The following is a 22149-nucleotide window of genomic DNA, read 5'->3' as shown; positions in this document are numbered from 1 at the left end:
ACGTTGTCACAACTGCGTGTAAACAATACGCTCCAACCAGAAAAATAGGAACGTGTGTTTTCCTGTTCTATCTTCGATACAAGATATATTGTCGAATTGTCCAAGAATAGTCGCGGTACTCTTTGGAATTTTTTTTATAACTCTATGTATAGTAAATATTTCTTCCTTATTTCGACACCGAACTAGTCCTTCATACCACCTGTACTATATTTACACTAGGCTCACTTGTTAGGTTCAGTCATTTCAGATGTACACTATATATCTAACTCTTCGATATTCGTATTGAAACCTTGTTACTGTCACTTTGGGGAAATTTAGCAAGAGCTGTTTCTCCGTCAGCAACTCAGGCACAACTAACTGCTGTTGGCCGTTCGAAATAAACTCCAACTTCGCGCGCATACGCTGGCTACTGTGTTGTGTTCACAAAACAAATTCTTACGCTACATCATGGACTGGTGTTTAGGGACTGTTTTAAAGGCATTTCTGAATAGTTTCCTCACAATATATTTTTTCTATTTTTGGCGCCGTAATTTCGTTCTTCGGCCTTATGTGCGTCGGTGTAGAGGTACAACACGAAAACAAATACACAATCTATTCAGTGGAAGCATCCAAGCTCGTCAAGGCCAAAAGACTTGCTAAGTGCGTAGCAAAATCAAAGTAATGTTGATGTGTTTTTCGAATGCCGTAGTACTGTACATCATGAGTAAATACAGAAAGGATGTATAGTTACAAAAGACTATTCTTTGGGTTTAATCCATTGTCTAAGTGAAACTCTTCGTGAAAAATGACCAGACCTGTGGAGCTCGAAGACTGTCAGCTGCGTCAAAATAATGCCTCCGTTTATGTGGCTCATGTGGTGATCGTCTTTGGCATGGCACAGCATTAAGATGGTTCATCATACTTCATACTCTCCAGACATAGCGCGTGTGAATTTTGGCAGTTCCCAAAATCAAAAAGCACCTGAAAGGATCGCGGTTTGACATTCGAGAGGACATTTAGCGCATAGCGACGACTTACCTAACAGCACTTCTTGACCAGGGTTTTAAGCCTGTTTCGAGCAATGGAAAGCCACTGACTTCGATGTCAGTTTGAAGGGAGGAAATTTGAAGGTGATTAGGACAAGGAATACACCGAGTGAGTGTACTGCCTTTGTACAACCATGTTTGGATACTTTTGAGACAGTCTTTTTGTATCTCCTGTTTCTATGTGGTACACTTTCATATATATATATATTCAGATGTTTGTGAGCCACATCGATGTCCAGCTTGCGGTGATCAAGTTACCCAACGCAGCCTGCATGGCCTCTCATGCATGAAGAGCATTGGCAGGAACACCAGACATTCATCTGTTAATGACATCATTTTGCGAGCCTTCTCAACGGCAGGAATTCCTTCCATTCGTGAACCATCAGGCTGTTGTTGTTCTGATTGTAAACTACCTGACGGCATGACATTACTGCCTTGGATGAGAGACAAATCACTAGTATGGGATTTTACATGTTCGGACACATTTGCCCAATGAAGCCTCCCATTGACTGTTATGAATGCTGGAGAAGCTGCTAGACGTAGAGAGACAGAAAAAGAAAAGGAAATACAACTATCTCCTCGACAAATTTAATTTTGCTCCAATAGCCATCGAGACCAGTGGGGCATGGGTTTCTAGAAGCCTTGATTTTTATCAGAGAGGTAGGCAGACACATATCTATCGTTTCTGGAAATGTTCGTTCAGCATCCTTCTTAATACAACGTATATTCATTGCGGTCCAACGTGGCAGCGTTTCGTCAGTTCTTGGTACGTTGCCGCCTGGAAGGGAGCTGGAGGAGATATTTCTTCTCTAGTATAACAGAAACAAAGAATAATATAATTACAAGTGTTCAAGTACACTTTTAATGTAAAAGTGATTTCACAAAATTCTTGTAACATAATCCAAAACAAATATGTTCAATTTAATTTATATTTCTAGAGATTCCATTATGTTATTTCTATTTCTATAGTCTATTTATTGAACCACTTAAGATCATTATTATTATTTTAAAAAGTTGTAATTCCCTCCATATTACACATTTATTTTATTATTATTATTATTATTATTATTATTATTATTATTTATTATTATTATTATTATTATTATTTTCATTTATTATTCCTTCGCTCTCCTATGCTCGTTCCAATTTACCGACCTCGACATACTTAATCTACTTGCATCCCGTAACGCTGTCATGTGGTCCTGCATTCCAACGTTGCGCTCATCTGGATGCTCTTCAGCTTTTCTGTTTTTTAATTGGAGAATACGATGGCTCAGTGGTAGAGCGCTTAGCTCTAGTGCATGGGATCCCTGGTTCGAACCCGGCCAAGTGAGTTAATGGTGGACAACAGCGTGTCCGTGGATTTTCTCGGGGTAGTCCCATTTCCTCCCACATTCTCATTCCACCGATTCTTCCATCATTTATTTATCTTAATTATCCATCTTCCTTTCCCTAAAGGGCGTCATCGTGGAACGTTAAACTAAAAAAATTCATTTAATTTTCTGTTCTTTAATTTGTCTTTCCTTTTGTACTTATTTCTCTTCCTATCTGACGATGTGTTTTGGCGAACGTTTTCACAGTGGACCAATTCCAACTATTACGGTCTCCTATAGCCTAAAGGACATAACTCTGGAAATTAAAAGATTTCATATTTTTAAAAGAAAAAATTATTTTCTTTTCCATACTTCATGATGATATTCTACCTTCCACCTAAAGTACTCACTTGAGAATGTAATTTTGATTCGTTTGTACACATTGCTTTCATATGTCTTTTTCCATAAACGACGAAAACTTATTAATAATCAGCTAAATCAATACTGCGTTTTTTAGCTTTTGGTGTTTCCAAAGAGGTGACACTGAAGCATCACTGTGTTTGTTACCCAGGATATATTTGTTGGTGTTTATGTAATATAGATGCTTAAGCGGTTTTTATTAACGTATTAAAATTACTTAATTTGTTCGGAGGTTACGATAGAATAAGTATAAAGTGGTGTGTATTATTAGTACTGACGACGTCTGGCATCATTTCGACAGTTATTAAGAAGTTTCTCATTTTGATCATTGTTGAGCCTAAGAAGGAATACTTTCATGTATTCCATTTCACTTCTCGTCCTCCTCTTCATTTTTGCATGAAAAATCAATGACAAGGACACTATACACCGCTCGCTAATTAAGTAATGAGACTGAATAATCAACAGGTTATACATTATTTTTGTTTGGTCATAATAAAATCAAAGTACATCCCTCCTGCGTCAATACAGCGAGTGGCATCATCAAGCAAGAAGTAGAACGATCTTTGCAACTCAGTTTGTAATATGTTCCCTAATACCGTTGACACAACTGCTTGGATATCGTCAGCATTGTCAAAAAGTCGTCCTTTTAATGGTTACTCAGTTTAAGGAACAGAAAATAGTCGCAGGGGGACATGTTTGGAGAATAGGGGTACACTGCAGCGCGCACAATTGTTTTTTGGTCAAATATTTCTAAACAAGTACTTCCTGGTGATCGAGTGCCTTGTCATGGATAAGGAGCTGGCTACCAGGGGCTGAGTATTAAGACCGACGAATTCTCTTAATGAAACGATCCAAAACACTTAAATAAAAACTGTGCATTCATTGTGTGGCTTTCTGGTTCAAATTCATGATGAATGATACCCTTACTGTCGTAGAAACACTGTCGAGCATTTTCTTCACGTTTGACTTCTAAAGTCGAAGTTTGTCCGTATCCGCACATTCCCATACACACTCCGCATCAATGAGTGGAGTTGATTTTGGGTTTAACGTCCCGTTCAGCAGCGAGGCTATATGAGACGTGGACCTACTGATTAACGTGGAATCCGAACCACATGAGCTCCCGCCGGGAATCGAACCCGGGTCTCCCATGCCACACTTCGCATCAAGTCAACAGTTTCTGAGGCACTTTTACCCAGTTTTAACATAGAATTTGATGTCCATTCTGCTTGAGTGACTGCTTCTCTCAGTGACTGTTGGCAATGGCGTTGTATTTCTCGTCATACTAGTCATGCGACAATGCGGTGTTGAGATTGTACAGGAGGGATTAGTCTTTTGAACGCAAATTCATTTATCCAAAGTCGAACAGTTGCATATGAAGGACATGAGTCACCCAACGCAGGTAAAATCTTCTCATAAATTTCCTTTTCTGTTTTCTCTTCCAGAAAAAAAAAGTTTAATTAACATCACGAATTTTAATTTTATCAATTTTTCACTGCTAGTCGAAACACTTCCGTTTAAGCAACCATCAAGAACGAATTACTGTCAAAATGACTTGAGGAGACCACGGCATATTTATTCATGGAACTGGGAACTTTGACTACATATACAGAACAAAGATGCAAACTACACCATCTATTGCTTTGCGAATCAAGTTACCAAACTGCTCTCGTAGTAGCTCTCACTTCTGGTTCACTATTGAATTCCTATGTTTGGAAGCCTCCATAATTTCATTATATGCAACAAAACTCACATTTGACAATATATCAAGTAGTCTCAAAAGTATTGAGTCCTTTGCGCTTGAGAAGGCGTTAGTGTCGCAAATCTAAGGGTATGAGTCGCAGCGGGTCAGGCCTAATGTCATTTAACAGTTGATAGTTGCAGCTAGTAGATGTACGAAAAGTGGTTAAATTTTTATAATCAGACGTAGGGTTAATCGTGAAGATACGTGAATTTCCTGCAAAAACTGCGCAAAGGGAAAGATACGTTATGAAAAGAACAGCTAAAAGATGGTTGAGTCACTTTCATTATGGAAAATTCTATGTCTAATATGGGCGTGGGAAACCCGGGTTCAGTTTTTGGCGGGAGTTAATGTGGTTCGGATTCCACGTTAATCAGTGGGTCCCGTCACATATAGCCTGGCTGCTGAAAGGGACGTTAAACTCAAAATTAAGAGACCTCTATGACCAGTATGCTCTTTGCAATGGGCAACCAATCACAGCAAAAGTGGATTATATTATTATTATTTAAAAAAAAAAAAAAAAAAAAAAAGCAAGACCGGCGTTATAAGCAGTCGTGGTATCGCCAATGACTTAAGCACTCATCACCAAATGGCAGATCATCGAACAAAATAGTGCATTCGTGGTTTCATATATTTTCAAGTGATAATAAATGTATTCTCAATTTTGTCCTCCAAGGATTCAAACTTTTTAGTGAACATGAATATAATGAAGCTATAAGCTTTGGCTGTAACTAGCAATCAAGTGCTTTCCAATTGGAGGGGTGCTCTCCCGAAAATGAATTAATTTCGGGAGAAAGACAAATCCCTTTTCACATCTACAACTTCTAAAACTATTTTAGATCTTATTCATAAGCAATAACCTACCTCTGTATTGCTTGATGAATATTTTGTTAATTGTGCATAATATCGGTCCCCTCTGAGACTTTTTTTTAACTTGAATCCTGGTTTCAGACTTTTTGTAAACATAATCATTGTTGAAAGTTGTTGGCGTGTAAAATTATATGAAACGCAGGATCCCTGAAACAGTTATTGGTGTATTACTTGCTACTGCCCTACGTCTTCATTTTAATAGTCTCCGTTAAAGGTTTATTTGTTTGTTGTAAGTTCTTCCGTTTGAATGACAAACAAACAAACAAAAAACTTTTCGTTTAACGAATTAATGTTAATTTTGTTTTTAGTCTTCAAAGCCATTGTAAGTTTTCACTTTTTAAAACACGTTAGAATACTTGCTGTGTACACCTTGGAAGTAGAGAAGTGAAGGAGTTACAAAGAATACACCAATAATTGTGTTTCAGATGATTCTGCGTTTTTTTTAACTTCCAGGGCAACCATTTTTAATAATGATAAAATAAATAAATATAAACAAAGTTATACAATCCGGATTGTTGGTGACAAAGACCGAAGAGCAGACCGACATATGCACGAATAATACGAAATTCGTCACAGATTACAGAGATAGGTAATTGTTATTCATTTGATATGTATCCTGTAGCGTCCATCAGCAAATACATCATTTGTTGCTTACACCACTTATTATCAGCAGAAAAATATCCCCTACGGAATCGAAAATTCATCTCTCTAAATTCAGCAAGTGCAATTCTAGTGAAGTTGAAACATTTAAATTTCTTGCCTTCCATTTGCGTTGGTAACGGTAAGTACTTTCACACTGAGTAGAAAACTTGACAAGTGAATAAATCGAAGTAATGTCAGGGAAGTAGTTTTCAGTAGACTGACTTGGGAAGGTCGTTGATTGTTAACTCTCACTTCATATCAATACGATCCTCAGTCGACTCGTTTTTACATATGAAACAATTACGCAAACGGAGAAATCCTCGTTCGCAATCGTGTTTGAATTATGAGCGTTAAAAGTTCAAAATTGAACAGATTTCACAGAAAGTTTGAAGTAACCATTTTTTGATATATATATATATATATATATATATATATATATATATATATATATATATATATATATATATATATATATATATATATATATATATATATATATATATATATATATATATATATATATATATATATATATATATATATATATATATATATATATATATATATATATATATATATATATATATATATATATATACACGCACGCTTCATTTTTGGTATTGGGGTGTTTCCTTGCGTGCCTAGCCAGTAAGGAGATCAAAACATACGCAGTTTGCAAGGTGACTTGTTGCTATGGAAATCGAATTTAGATAAAGCTGACTAAAATTAGTACGTTATAATTTTGGAGGTCCTGGTCAGAAGCTCAATAAGACAAAGCCCAGTGACTGTTTTTCCGTAAACTTTACACCAAGTGGAATTTTTGATTAAGATCTGATGAACAATGATTTCTTTTAGTTTTAGTAAATTTCAACTAAGCCCATTTTCCATAACAAAATTGCGGGATCCTGGGGAGATTGAATATATCTAAAGATTCGATTTAAGGTTTACTTCATCTAAAGACTCGATTTAAGGTTTACTAATCTCACTTTCTTGGGTAATATGGTTATATGTATTTGCACTTATATAAAATGTTTAGCGTGTATTCATGTAAATGGAACTTGATATGTTGCAGCTACTTCCATTGCTCTCTGATTGGCTATTTCCTGGGACTTCTGACAGCAACAGTCTCCTCAGAAGTGTTCAAGGCAGCTCAACCAGCGCTTCTTTACTTGGTACCTTTCACCTTGTTACCCCTTCTCACGATGGCCTATCTAAAGGTAAACTTTTAGTTTTACATTTACGAAATAGCGTAGAATAATGGAATGACATAACTTTATGTATCGTATTTGGCGTGCATACAACCAATTTTCGATTACTCCGGAATGAGTTCTCAATTTTCAAAGTAAAACATTACTACTTTTTTTAGTAGGCTTATGTGTCCTTATTATTGAAAGAAAGAACTTTTTTTTTACACCTTATAATTTTCTATCGTGCGCTTCAGTCTCCTTTTAATCTTAATAAATATGATTAACCCTTTTAAATTATATCACGTACTTTTAGGTGAAAAGGTAGAATCCTTATTATTTGATTCTACCAATAAAGCTTTTTATTTATTTATTTATTTATTTTTTTTTTTTCAAGCCTGGAGGCATTGTAGAACACGTTACATATACTTTCACGTCTTTCTGCGTCGAGACATAGGGTGTGATGACGTCATAATTTTTTTAAAAAATATATTTTTTGTTATGCCTATTTTTATTATTTTTTTTGGCAGGCTTACTTTTGCACCGAGAAGATTGAAATTTTGCACACACATTCAGTGCACTCCTTATATTTTTCAGATTTTTTCAGATCTCTGCGTTAAAACAGAGGGGCAGAGGGACAAAAGGTTTAAAAAAAATGGATATTTTTTGTTTACAAAAATTCCCTTTTTCGTGATTTTCCCACCTCACATACATAATGAAGACATGTAAATGGTACCGGAAAGGCTGTTCTTCAGAAGTGAATGAGGTACAAACCACGATCCTAGCATAAATAGGGATGTCTCGGGAAATTTTTACCTGAGATCCTTTTTATACGGAAATGTGGGGTATTCTGAGGATATTCTTAGAACGTTGGTAATTCCTTATTTCTCTCAACATTTTCCGTCTCAGGGATATGATAGGCTCATGTGATTGGTACCGTTTGAAAGACTACGCTATTCTGCAGAAAATGAGGTACAAAACATGACCTAAGGATAAATAGGGATGTCTCAAAAAATTTTTATATTAACATCCGGGTCTTTTCGGGTCATCTGGGCCATTGTGTGGGTGCTCTTAGCTCATTAGTAGATGCTCGTACTATTCAAGATAGAAGCTTGAAATTTTGTACACATATTTAGTAAGCCCCTTAGCGTTTTTCAGTTGATTTTGAGATCTGTGTATTAACAAAGAGGGGGGGGGGGTCCAGAGGGGCTCAACATTTGCAAAAATATTTTTAAAAAATTCCAATTTCCCGCCTTGGGGACATAAAAGGGAAATGTGAATGGTACCATTTCAAAAGCTGTTCTGTTCTGAAGAGAATGAGGTACGAACCATGATCCTAGGATGAATAGGAATGATGCTGTAGCTGCTTGACTGAAAGTCTATAATTTGCCTTGAAAAAAGCCATAATTTAAAATGGTTTAAGAGGGAACAAGAGTGGATACGGTTGGTTTGGAGTAATAGCTTCGATTTAATGGGTAATAGACATTTTTCATTATTATACCGCGGGTCTATGAAGTTATTTGGAGAAAATGGCAAAATAGTTCAATGTAAACCGCAGACACGCAAGTACACAGTCCCAGAAAACGGAAAGCATCACCTTGGCGGCAGAGTTGTGCACTCGTGCCTTCTACGGTTGGGGGAGAAAGGGTATTTCCATTGTTGCTCATTTTCTTTGTTTCTGGGTCATAAAGATAAACCCAACTTTCATCCGACAAGGTTCTCTTCATCCACCTCACAGTGATGCAACATTTCTTTTGCAGCGTCCTCGCGATTTCTCTTCTGGAAAAGGTGTAACCAGTCGTAGCCCCACCGTGCTGACACTTTCTGAAAATGCAGCTGGTTGTGACTGATATTCCAGGCAGACACACAACACTTGCAGTGGTTATTCTCCTGTTCTCCGTTATGATCTTTCTAACTTTCTCCGTCAAGGCGGCGGCATCAGTGAAAGATGATCTTCAAGATCTAGAGGCGTCCGCAGTGGTCGTATGTCCAGTTTGGAATTGTCGTTTCTACTTGGATACCATCTCATAAGATGGGCTTTCATCGTCATAGGGTTCTTTCATTTCTTCGTCCAACTGCTTTGCTAATTTCCACTAAAGATGGAGAAACTTAATGACGCTTCGTGCCTCAAGCTTGTTAATCATCGAACCTTCAGTGATTTACAAACAAACAAACAAAAACAAAAACAAAAAGTCCAGAACTTGCATGGTTAACGTACAAGGATCTAAATAAAATGCTTGAGAGAGTTCGTGGTTGGTCACCTTCTAGGTGATTGCACGAACTTTATGATACCTTCTCGTATATAATAGTGTTGATGACCCATGTTTAAAGCGAAGTCCGTAATCCATACTAGTTGTATCCAGTGTTGCTTCGTCTTCACCCTTTTTATTTTAAGATTAAAAGAAGATTAAAGCACAGGAATAGCAAATTACAAAGCGGAACAAGTTTTTTTTTTTTTTTTTTTTTTTTTTTTAATTTATTTAATAAGGACAAATATTTTTTTTCCTGAAACATACATAGGGGCTCCCCACAAAAAGAAGAGGAAGCCTTTCTCAATTTTCAAGTTATAAACTGAAAAAGGCGAAAATGAAATTGCATATAATCAGGAACCGGTTTTCCTTCGGAGCAGAGGATTGATAAGCCTAATTTTAACTTAATTGATGAGAAATAAAAAATATTCTATTAAGCGAAGCTATTCTATTCGATTTACTATAATATTTATTGAATCGTCTTTTATTAATTAGTTTTATCGTATTACCTGTTCTCTTGTTTTAAAACTGTACGTAGAGATACAATTCCAGGAATTTTCAGAAACAGATTGATGCAGTTCTGAAAATAAAACTCACTGTGGTGACTGTCTTTTTGCCTAGCAATAATTTTTCTTCATTGTACATGTTGTTCCGGTTGCAATATGGTATATACTATCCATTTCATAAAGATAGGCCCCTGACTTCGCGGTGCTGCCGTGACGTCCAGTCAAAACGTATACTGCATTGTCGTACCTCGTTGGAATTGTTGGAATGTTGTCTTTTCAATACTTAAGACATACAGATTTTCTTTGTACTGTGTAGTGAGAAAAAAAATTGAAATTAATGAAAAAGTGCGTATTTTTTCGTACTTTTTTGGTAAATCAATGTTTATAGGACTATATCTCGGAATTGAGATAACACGAAATAATTTCCTGTGCACGATATGTAGGTGCATCTATTACCTGTAAGTTCTGAAAATTTCATTACTCAACACGTAGTAATTTTCTTGTTATTCAGTAAAAAGTGAGACATCATTATCTCTGAATTGCTGCGGTGTATTAACAATCTGAAAAAACTTTTAGAAAGATCTTAAAATAGCTTTTTCAACCAAACTGTTTTGACTTGTTTTAAAAGATAAACAATCACAAATATGACATTATGATTATTTCTGCTTTGCGCCCTTCGCTATCGCAGTTTATACGGAGTGCTACGTTGCCACATTTTCCTGGCGCGTATAGACTCCCAGCCGGACGGGTATTTAAACTTGTCACGCACACTGTCCGGCACTTTTTAGAGATATTTTTAAAATGTAATGTCTCCACAGATTTTAAACCAATTTCTTAGAAATTAACAGGATATACAGAAAATGTACCAAGTGTTCAAAATTAAAAAAGCAAACTCTTATCTTGTTTGGATTTGCATGTGATGGTCCTCGAAAATTTGTTGCTTTTTGTCAGTTTTTCACTTATTGCACGCAGTACAAAATACACTTGCACAGAAACAAAAACACGCACAAAGTTTATTATATGACACAACCTTAGTTGATATGTAATATTGAGTTTACACTTCACAGAAAATCTGTTTTCAGATCTAAGAGCTCCAAGCTACATTAGAATCTGCCTTTGAATAAGAATGATTTTTTTTTTTTTTTTTTTTTTTTTTTTTTCAGCTTCAGGTTTACTTGAAACAGAGTTACTATCTTGTTCGCTCCCGGATACACCACTGAGCACAGAATAATCAATGTCCTTACTATTAATTACTACCTCATAACCGTCTGAGTCGGAGTCATTCTGCAATTTCATTATCGCTAAACATTTTGCCTCTTCTTTTTGTAATATCGCCGCTCGTGAAGGAATTTTTTTTTTTTTTTTTTCAATCAAAAAGCACAAGATATACTCACAAAAATATAAATGCCCATTCGTCCGTTTCATTGCAATGAACCCATATGATGAGAGTGTGTGTGGAAGTTTTTGACGCCTACGAACCGAAGGGAAGTGTTGAAGATTTAATCAGTGCGACGTGATTAGACGCAAATACAGCTCTCGTCACCTACTCATTGCATTGTTTACTTTCGTTGAAAGAAAACAAAGGACTCATTCTGTGTTACATTCGGCAGGGGAATTGATCGCAGAACTTGGGTGAACACATGATTGCCAAGGCTACATTAGGGCTACATTTCTTTTTAACCTTTAACATGTTCGTAAGCTGTAGAGTGTGTATACTGATAGATCTTGAGGTAGAAATGGAGCCATTGTTTATAAATATTAGCGAAGATAGCAGGAGCAGCGATGAGTCAACAAAGCCATGACGAAAGTGAATGAAGAAAGTAGATTAAGAGATGAGTTTTTGGATGTGTTTCTTCAACGTTTTATTTCGATTACATTGAGATGTGTACACTCACGTCCAAAATTATTGTCGCATATCTATAACTGTCTTCTTGTAAGAATATAATTTGATAATGATTTTGCAGGGTACTTTTAACACTGATACTATATGTAGAGTCGGGAAATCTATATTTGTAATAAATTTCATAGGAAAAGAATACGAAAATTAGCATTAGTAAAACAAAATGTTCCTAAATGGATAAGAAAATTTTAGTTTCGTTTTATTGTTCTTATTTACTGCTCTTTTGACATGAAATTTGCCACATACATGTCTTTGCCGATTATACACATACTAACATTATAAGAAATACCAGGCGAATTCGTTATCAAATTATATTCCTACAATAACATATTTATAGACATGCGACAATAATTTTGGACATAAGTGTGCATGCATTGATATTTTTATGATGTTGTGAAAGGTTATAATAAATACTTTTCCTATTACATTCTTATGAAGTAGGCATCGCGCTACAAGCTTCCTGAACGCGACAACAGTGTACGACAGCGTTGCCGCACTTCCATTTACTGTATGCTGTTTCTTCATATAAGCGCGGGGAATTTAAAGATTGGGTTGCAACATGGCTCACCGCTTAACGCAGAGAATATGTTGAAGTAAATATATTAAAAAAAAAAAAAAAAATACTCTACCAACTAAACCCTTTTTTGTTTATAGTTCCAAATATTTGGAACACTAGACTTCCAAATTTTCGAACAGTGTTTTGTACGTTTCTCTACCTACCATGGTAAAGGAGATCAGAGCGTCGTACATTTGTTTTTAATTACACAAAAAATATCAAGTGATGAAAATTGAACTTTTCACATCTTACAGTTAATGGATGCATCTACATACTGTACACAGGAAATTATTTCACGTGATATCTTTTCTGAGATATAGCTCTATAAACATTGATCTACCAAAAAAGTACGAAAAAATACGCACTTTTTCATTAATTTTTATTTTTTTCTCACTACATAGTACAAAGAAAATTTTTATATCTTAAGTATTGAAAAGACAACATTCCAGCAATTCCAACGAGGTATGACAATGAAATACAAGTTTTGACTGGACGTCACGGCAGCACCGCGAAGTCAGGGGCCTATCTTTATGAAATGGATAGTAGAGTTTAAGGGTTTGTCAAAAATCTTAAAAATAATCGTGTAGACTTCAAATGTGTTTCGTCTTCATGAATCTAGAAATCGACAGTGGACGTTTCACTAAAACGGGAAGTGGTAGAAATCTACAACAACTTGAGATTTCAAAATTGAGAAAATATCATGCCATGTAAAGCAAGCTCTTTCGCGTGGTGTACATATGACTTTTCTGCGTGTTCTATTCTAGTGATTGAATTCCGTGATGGAAGTTCAACGGCCTTTTTCAGCACCTAGGCTGTATGAAACGCTGGGTTGTTGGAATTTTTCTTTTTTGTAAAACTCGCAATAAAAGTCAAAAAAAGCCCACCTCAAAAATATACTTCAAAATTTGGATTGAAATAATAACCTTAATATGATTATAATTACTTTCTTTAATCGTACTTCTTAGTGTATGCCTAGTTTCAAAATTGGCTTAAAATATGTGTTTACCACCAGGACAAAGTACCATTGAAAACAAAAAAGATTTGAAGATCATTCATGATTAATTTTGTTTGCGCTTGATCAAATTTGCTGGAACACTGTCAAACTATAATCTGTTATATAAAAATGAAACGAATCTTGTTTGTGCGCGCAACACGGGAAAGCGGCTAAACCATTTGAAATGAATTTTTGAACATACAATAGTTGATACTTACCTTGAGCTAGGAATTTTATATTACTTTGATTTAACAGCGGATCCTAGAAAAAGGAGTAGAGGAAGTTCAAAATTCATAAAAATAAAATGTCACGAGCCTGCTAAGTTAGGAAGATAAAACTCGGTTTATAAACTCCTCATTAAAAATAAGTAGACATGTGTTGCAACGTTTATGAAAATTTTCGTTTTAAGGGGAGGGGGTAATTTTCTATAATTCCTTTGTTTTCATTGAACGCGATGTTGCCTGTTTGTAATCGCATCGCGGGGAAACGATTGAACAGTTTGAAATGATTGGAACATAGTTCATTATTTATTTATTTATTTATTTATTTATTGTCTTACTTTGATTAAAGGGGACATCGTAATGGAAGTAAAGGGGGTTTAAAATTTCAGCCAAAATTACAATATCTCGTAAGCACGTCAAGTTAGGAAGATGAAATTCGGTATATTAATACCTCACTAAAAATAAGGGGACACGTCACTTTGTTTTTGAAAATTTCAATTTTAAGGGAAGAATGAGAGTGTTTTCTATAATTTCTTTCTTCACATTTAAATCGACGATGTCTATTGTTTGTGATCGCGTCACGGGAAATGGTTAAACAGTTTGAAATGAGTTTTAGAACCTATCTCAAACTGGGATATCATCATGTAACTTTCCTTAAAAGGCGTATCCTAAAGGAGAAGGGGGTTTAAAATTCATACCAGAAATAGAATATCTTACTACACTTTCATTGATATGCGTATCCTAAGAAGTAGAGGCGGTTCAGACATTTTCCTTGAACCTATTTCTTCCCGGGAAAAGAACGAGCACTTTAGCTAGTATAGAGTCAAAAGTAATGCGGCTACATTTCCTTTGTTTTTGTTACATACTTGCATATTAATATAAACAGATACAATGGCTTTCTTCATGTGTCAGTTCATTACAAATCGAGACCGCTTAAATTGAAAAAGGAAATTACTAAAGATCCATTTCTATCTTCTCAACACTAACGGCAATCAGATTGTGGAACTCCCGAATGCTTCTTGCGTATCTGATGGAATATGTGAAGCGAAGTCCAATTATTGTGTCACAAAACCCCTTTAATCGTAATGTCTATTGTAAGAAACCAAATTGGCAACTGAAAATGAGAAAAAAAAATCCACTTCCAACATTTCAGTTCTCAAAACATTTTTCTTTTAGAAAAACATCCATTCAATAAGCCTTTTTTTTAAATCTTTTTTTTTTTTATCTCTGCCTCCTGAATTTGAGTTCCTATTTCAGTATTTGCCTGGCGTGTTTTGAGTGAAACTCAGGACTGCTGATTCAAGGATTTGAATCAAGTTTAAGAGGGAATTTTATTCCTATTCTGTATTACTTAAGATTATTCACCTGATTGTTACTCTAGAAAACTATGTACTGCCTTCTTTCTAGAAATCGTAAAACGAGTGTCAATGGTGCAAAGTGTGTCCAACGAAACTCATATGGGACATCACGGATTCCTTGTGCATTATTTTTTTCTTTCTTTTTTTGTTATTTCTAAGTTTAGTTCAATGTCTTATGATTATGCACCAGGACTAAGGGAGACTGTGATTATATGGATAATAATGGTAGCATGGCGAAACCATCCTGAGAAACCCATGCACACGATGTTTGTCCACCACAAAATGCACTTAGCGGAAGCCGAGATTGAACTACTAACCCGCGCCAGACGTGAACTACCGCGATCCCACAAGGGAATTCCATAGTTTCATGTGTACACTAGTACATATATGCTTAAGTAGTATTTTAAGTAGGAATATGACTAAATATACGTACAAAATTTAATAAAACCCAATATTACCCAATAAAACCTACTGGACTGTTTTTTTAACTGGGTTTTTCACCTCTGATGAAACGTGAACCTACAGTTTTTAGGCGAGGTCTGAACCCTATAATGCGTTCACATTTCAGTGTGTTGCATTCGAGAATTGAACCGGACCACATATAACAAAGACGAGCTAGCTACTAGACTAGCGTGGATAGAATGTATCGTAGCGTTTTGTAGGTAATTAGCATGTTGAAATTACATTTATATGGTACAGTGCGAATGCAAACCCAAATTAACTATTTATTACATTTAATGTTTGTATATTGTCTAAATAATACTTTTTATGTGTTATTTGGTTGCTTAGTTCGGTATTTAATGTCCCTTTTTGTGTACTGTGTGATTCAAGTGTTTCAACATGTTAAGTATCTACAAAAAGATATGGCCTATTCTTTATTTTGTTTTCTATTCCACCTGTGACAATAGATGCAGATAAATTCGTTAGTTCAGGGAAAATTGAAATATTCGTACCCTCTTGTTCGTACTGGCTTTTAATACGGAATTAACAAACAGATTCCAGTAAGAAGTGGGTACAAGCTATGGTTATTTTTCTACATAATGCAATGTGAATCCGATCGTCATCTGTTCTAAATTGCCTGCAAATTTTTCAAGAGAGAAAGATACGAACATGTGATGAAAGCAACTCGTGTTAGTCCGTTTCACGTGATGATGTTGAATTTGATTATTTTTGCGGTAACCCTTTTAATTTCTGCTTTTACATGAATATATACACCCATGAACGTTCCTGGGCTAAAAGTCTACCCGTGTACAAAGAATGTTCAAAATCACTCAAACCCGGGTTCGATTCCCGGCGGGAGCTCATGTGGTTCGGATTCCACGTTAATCAGTAGGTCCACGTCTCATATAGCCTCGCTGCTGAACGGGACGTTAAACTCAAAATCACCTCACCTCAAAATCACTCAAAGTTTTTGTATGAGAATGGTGATTTTGAATTTTAAACCGCCTCAGTTTCGTGTCTTACTAGTTTCTCGCGCTCCGTGTGCGTGGGTTTTCTCGGGGTTCTCCCGTTTCCTCCCACTTTATTCATTCCACCATTTCATTCATTACTCATCATCACCGTCTCCTTTAGCCTAACCGGCATAACCGTGGGACGTAAAACTCAAAGATTTCATTTCATTTTTTCGTTTCTCGCGCTGAAGTGAACACATGTATATCGTATTATTTGAATTTTGCCACTCATACATCTCCTTCTTCGTCAGTTATCCACCCCACGCCAAAGTAAATAGGTAAATTTTCCAAGGTTAAAGGACTAACCTTGTGAAAAAAGGCTCCAAATTGATCAGACCGTTTTTGTGTGGTGTTAAATTTGAATTTCGTCCCCCCCCCCCCAATGTCAAATCCCCTTTGTTCAGCGCGTCATAAATGTTTCCAGGCTTGCTTTTGTGGCAAGACTGGTTCAGATATTATTCCTACATTCCAGACCGCTATCTTCTCGAAATTTTATTATTGCATTTTAACATATATTTTTTAAAAGTAAAATTGGGTTTATCATTTCAAATATAAACACAATCCATACATTAATTTATTTTATTTTTTCAAATCAAGGTGGAAATTCATTCCCTTGGTATATTACCTTGGTCACAATGGTCTTAGAATAGTTTTAGTAGTTTTTAGCATAAATACTGAGACTACGTAGATAGTATATCTTAATAATATGTAAAAGTGTCTAATTCACCGCATAAACATTTGTTATATACACGGATCTAAGGGGGTTATAGGGGCTGTATCCCCCCCCCCCTAACTCTTAGGTATAATGGATAAAATCGGCTTCAATCCTGTTTTACACTGGATAAAACTGCAAACTATGGTTTAGCCCCTCCCTTGATCATATCCTGGATCTGTCTATATATATATAATATATCCCAGGTGGGTTTTAAAGTAAATGTTTTGTAGTTTTTTTTCGGCCTGGATCCACTTGGGAAAACCTTGAGTGGTCACGTTAAAGAAGAAATATATATTTTTTTAAAAAATGGTTTTGCTTTTCGACGTAAACGGAACACACACGAAATTTTCCGTGGGATATATTGAGCAAGAATATAATTGCACTATTATCATACGACGCCAATACAATACAGCATGGGGCCGCTGTGGCTCAGTGGTAGAGCGTTCACCTCTGGTGCTTGGGGTTCTGGGTTCGATCCCAGTCCCCGCCAAGTGAACTTTGTGGTGGACAAACACCATGCTCGTGGGTTTTCTCGGGGTTCTCCCGTTTCTTCCCACTTTCTTCATTCCACCATTTCATTCATTACTCATCATCACCGTCTTCTTTAGCCTAACCGGCATAATCGTGGGACGTAAAACTGAAAGATTTCATTTCATTTTACAATACAGCATATGTGCTGCGAACTGAATATTTGTACGCTGGCGACTCCAGGCTATTTTTATCAACAAAGTAAGCCCCAATTTTCCTCTCAAATTTGCGATAATATGCAGAAACTTTCACTGACGGGCGCAAGAATTTACAAATACAATAATAATGTCAATTTGCGAATGTGCGTTTGTGTCTAAATATAGTTAGTTGAGTCTGTGTGACTATATTTTGCTTGGTAAATTACAGGTTAAACGACAGTACTTACGATATTTTGTTGTTTTAAGCTACCCTCAGTTTCCATCTAATGCAAATGGCATCGGTTAGAAAATCAGTTTCATTGCACTATGGACTATGGCGTAGAAGTTGTCAGTTTCCTTTTGGGGTGATTCAGTTGTCCTCATAGCTAGTAACAACAGGCTTTAGAATAGGAAATCTTGCTGGCCACTTCCGTGCCCATATTTCAACATGCAGTGATCAACTTATCACTTCAATAGTAGCATGCTGAGGACACAGACAGAGACCAATTCAGAATTAAATTAAATTGTGGTGAGCACTCTTTTATCGTGATCGTGTATATTACGTGTATGGTAGGTCAAGTAATGTAATCATTCGGTGCAAGTAAGCTTGTAGCCAGCCATATTTTTGACTCACATATAACTAGGTCAATACTATCAACGCGAACATAAGTAAAAGCCTTACTATTAGATGTAAAGTGTTATTTTAGGAAAATTATTCATGTATGAGACTTATACTTGCATCAGTTGTGAACATTTTCTCCATTTTGGCCTTTGAGAAAATGTCGCTTCGTTCTTGTGTAGTTGAATTACTGCTACAAGCAAAGACGTATTCTACAGTAAGGATTATTTGAAATTGGTAAAATAAAATGTGCTGCTTAAAACATTGTTCGTCCTTGAAATTTCTAGTGTTACGGCAAGGATATTATACGGGGATGATTTTGGTGTTATTTACTAGAAATCTGTACCATAGGCATTGATATTGCAGTTACCGTAGGTATTCATTAATGTAGACATTGAAATACTGATCAGTTATTTCTAGAGTGATAATGTGGCTAGTTTGGGGACAGATATGGCAGTGGTTAGCACACCGACATAGTAAAACTGAGACTTGGCGATAGTTGGGCCAGTCATATTTGTTTACTGTTTGAAGTTTTATTTGTAGAAGGTATGGTGTAAGAGAAAATATTTGTCCATCTCTCGTATAATAGTTTCTGTTACTGTTTCTGTATAGAAGAATATAGAAAGCTTCGACAAAAAAGCTCAGTGTTAAGCAACTGAATTAATTCAAGTGAAAGTACTACAAAATATAAATTTCCAGGTTTCTTTTTAATTAAGTCCTGTTTGTTGATTCCAGGGTGACCTGAGAAGAATGTGGAGCGAGCCGTTTATTTCTCATCCCCCTTCGAAACACCAGGAGGTCTGACAGCATTGCAAGGTCCTTGTGTATTAAAAAACGATCATCTGAAAACCAGCAGCAACCCTCAAAGGCTGAGAGAGATTAGTCGGAAGACTACAGTGAAGAGTGACTATTGGCACGTTGTTGCTCGTAGGTTGTGAGCAGTGTGGAAGAGCAACAAATATAGTCTTCGAGGGAAGTTTTTATTATTTTATTTTCTGAAGATCATGTTGTAGTGGTCAGTACTTGCTGATGGTATCCAGAAAACAAGAAAAGTTAACGTATTTTTAAAACCGAAAGGAAAGTGCACAATAGAACAATCTGTTTCGATTTGTATAACTGGCTGTACTGTGACGACCTTTGCACATTTCATACACAGCAGCGTGTGTATCTGTATGTGGGCGTGTGTGTGAGAAAGAGATAAGTGTGAGTGTATGCATGTATATAAAACAGGTGAATGTTGTATTGTAGAAATAACGGGATGCATGTGATTTTTTTTGGTCATGAAGTGTTCATTGATGTATGTTTTCTGAGAAGAATGAACTTCCGTTTCGTAGTGTTGTGAATAATTCTTCATTTAACGATAGTGTTGCAATATTCACATACATACACAGATGCTCATGATATCTGAAAAGAATAGGTGTGAATTTTGTTTATATCAATGTGAGTGTTAATATTAAGAAAAATAAAAGAGAGACTTCGACAGTTGCTTCACAAGACAGAAATAAAAGACATGATAGGAGCCACCAGAACAAGTTATATAAACCCCCAATTCATCTAATTGGTAGCGATATTATGTTTTACTTATGAGAACTGCAGTTTTTTGGTAACATTTTATTTTTATTTGTTAATCTGTGACTTTTAAGAAAATATTTTGGATGTCCAGTGTGGCTAAAGTATTAGCCTATTTAAAGACATGTTTGTAAAGGGTATTTCATTAATGTAAGCGTAAACGTCGATCGTGGATTTATAACAGAAGACAGGGAGAACATTACACAATATTCGATATTCGAAAAGTAGGAATATTCGATTAACAAAATATGAACTTTAGTTGTTGGTCGAGTAGATTGCAGATTTCCGAGGTACAGCAAACGTGTCAAAAACATGTACGAAGGTTTCAGTAGTAATGAGTATCATTGGAAGGAAATTATTGAAGCACATAAGCATACGTCACCCACACCAAAAACTGTATTCAAAGTGATTAAGTTATGGTTGGTATAAACGGACAGGTTTTCCCAATAGATGTCACTATAGTCTTCGTATATATCTCATGTGTTTACCTTCCACGAAAATTTACAATTTTTCTTATAAATTTCAACCTACAGATTTCAAATTTTTAGACAAGGAACTTCATAACCTATCAAAGGCAACAATCCGTGCCTATTTTTTATTTAGAATTTTCATTGTTGAAACCGTTCCCTTATTAAAAGGTTGGATATCCATTTCAACAATGAAGAAAATTCTAAATAAAAAAAATCGGCAGAGATTGTTGTCTTCGATAGGTTATGAAGTTTCTTCTCCAAAAATTTGAAATCTGGAGGTTGAAATTTGTAAGAAAAATCGTGAATTTTCATGAAAGGTAAAAAGTACATGAAACAGATACGAAAACTGTAGTGACATCTATCGGCAAAACTTGTTCCTTTAAACCAAACTTTACAAAGGAAGAATATGATTATGCATAGGTGAATCGGTGATTTCATTATGGACCACTAAGCCTAAAACTTTCCATTGTTTCTAATATGAGAGTTGAAAACCCGGGTTCGACTCATACCTGAATTTTAACTCTTCGAATTTTACACATTTTACCTTTTGAAACTCAAAGAATAAATTCTATCGTTTCTGCTACCGACCTCAGGAGTAAACATCTTATGCGTGACTGGTGTGGAGAGAATTGACTAGCATAATGGTTAATGCATCGACACATTATACCTAAGATCCAGATCTAATGCTAGACCCAGATGCACATGTTCACTTTTTTTTTTTTTTTTTTTTTTTTTTTTTTTTTTTTTTTTTTTTTTTTTAATTGCATTACAGCTCCTTAATTCTAAAAACCTGACTTCAAACCAGTCTTAGGTTTGAATAGTGATTAATGAAGACTAAACTTAGAGAATGATGAGATACGTTTAAGATAATTTTCGTTTCTTCACCACAGAAAACGGGTATTGTTGTGTTGAAAGGAATACAAAAATAGAATGCGTGCACGAATTCTTGAATCATTCGTCGTTTTAAATGAGAAAGTAGAATCGTACTGAATTTGTAGTGGGTAACAATTTCCTATTCGAGCGCATCCAAAACTGAAGTTTCAATGACGTTTGAGGTTTTATCTTTCCCAATGCTTCTCTAGAACTCGGGGCCGTGACAAGTCCTTACCGTACTGGGAAAGAAAGGATGCAGCAAAAATAGCCATAGTTAATCAAAAAGAATCAATAATTATGTATCTCCTGTCTGTCTCTGATAACATAGCATTTAAAACAACATATAGTATATAAATGTAGGGACCAGTGATTTTCTGCTCAATTTTAATAACTTGCATCAAAGCTGCCTCAAATCACGAGAAATCGAAAATTGGACTTGAAATACTTCCAGGCTTGTTTTTACTAGTTTAAAACCTATCATTCAGGGTCTTAAATAATGGTCTTTTAGAAAAAGACATAGTGATAATGTATATCCTGCTTGTTTATTCTTTTTTCAGTAATTTATTTTAAAAATATCTTCCTAATAAATATCCGAATACAAGTGTTGCGCATGGGACCTCATTCCGTATAAGCCGTCGCAAAAGTTGCGGTGCGTTACAAAACGCAAAACATACAAGAATCAATTATAACTACCATGCCGATTATCGCAAACTAAAAACGCAAATTCAGTGTTTAACAGCTGTCAGAATGAGGCATAATATATTCAGGAACAAGGTCAAATAAATTTAACCTTGAAATTAAGACCTAATTC

General features: G+C 35.6%; 1 protein-coding gene across 1 annotated transcript in view; it reads left to right on the top strand.

Moving 5' to 3' along the window:
• Positions 1-21659, top strand: part of SppL (signal peptide peptidase-like protein) — a 159265-nt gene extending 137606 nt beyond the window's left edge. Inside the window, exons 10-11 of the mRNA XM_081768243.1 lie at positions 7081-7225; positions 19162-21659. Coding sequence (XP_081624369.1) covers positions 7081-7225; positions 19162-19230 — 214 coding nt within the window. The 3' untranslated portion in view covers positions 19231-21659. The remainder of the gene's footprint in view (positions 1-7080; positions 7226-19161) is intronic.
• The last annotated feature ends 490 nt before the right edge of the window (positions 21660-22149 follow it).

This window comes from Thermobia domestica, chromosome 8 (assembly GCF_964235325.1).
Source record: "Thermobia domestica chromosome 8, izTheDome1.hap1.1, whole genome shotgun sequence".
Taxonomy (NCBI): Eukaryota; Metazoa; Arthropoda; class Insecta; order Zygentoma; family Lepismatidae; genus Thermobia; species Thermobia domestica.
Note: the sequence above shows the minus strand (reverse complement) of the source record. Positions and strands in the feature narration are given on the sequence as shown.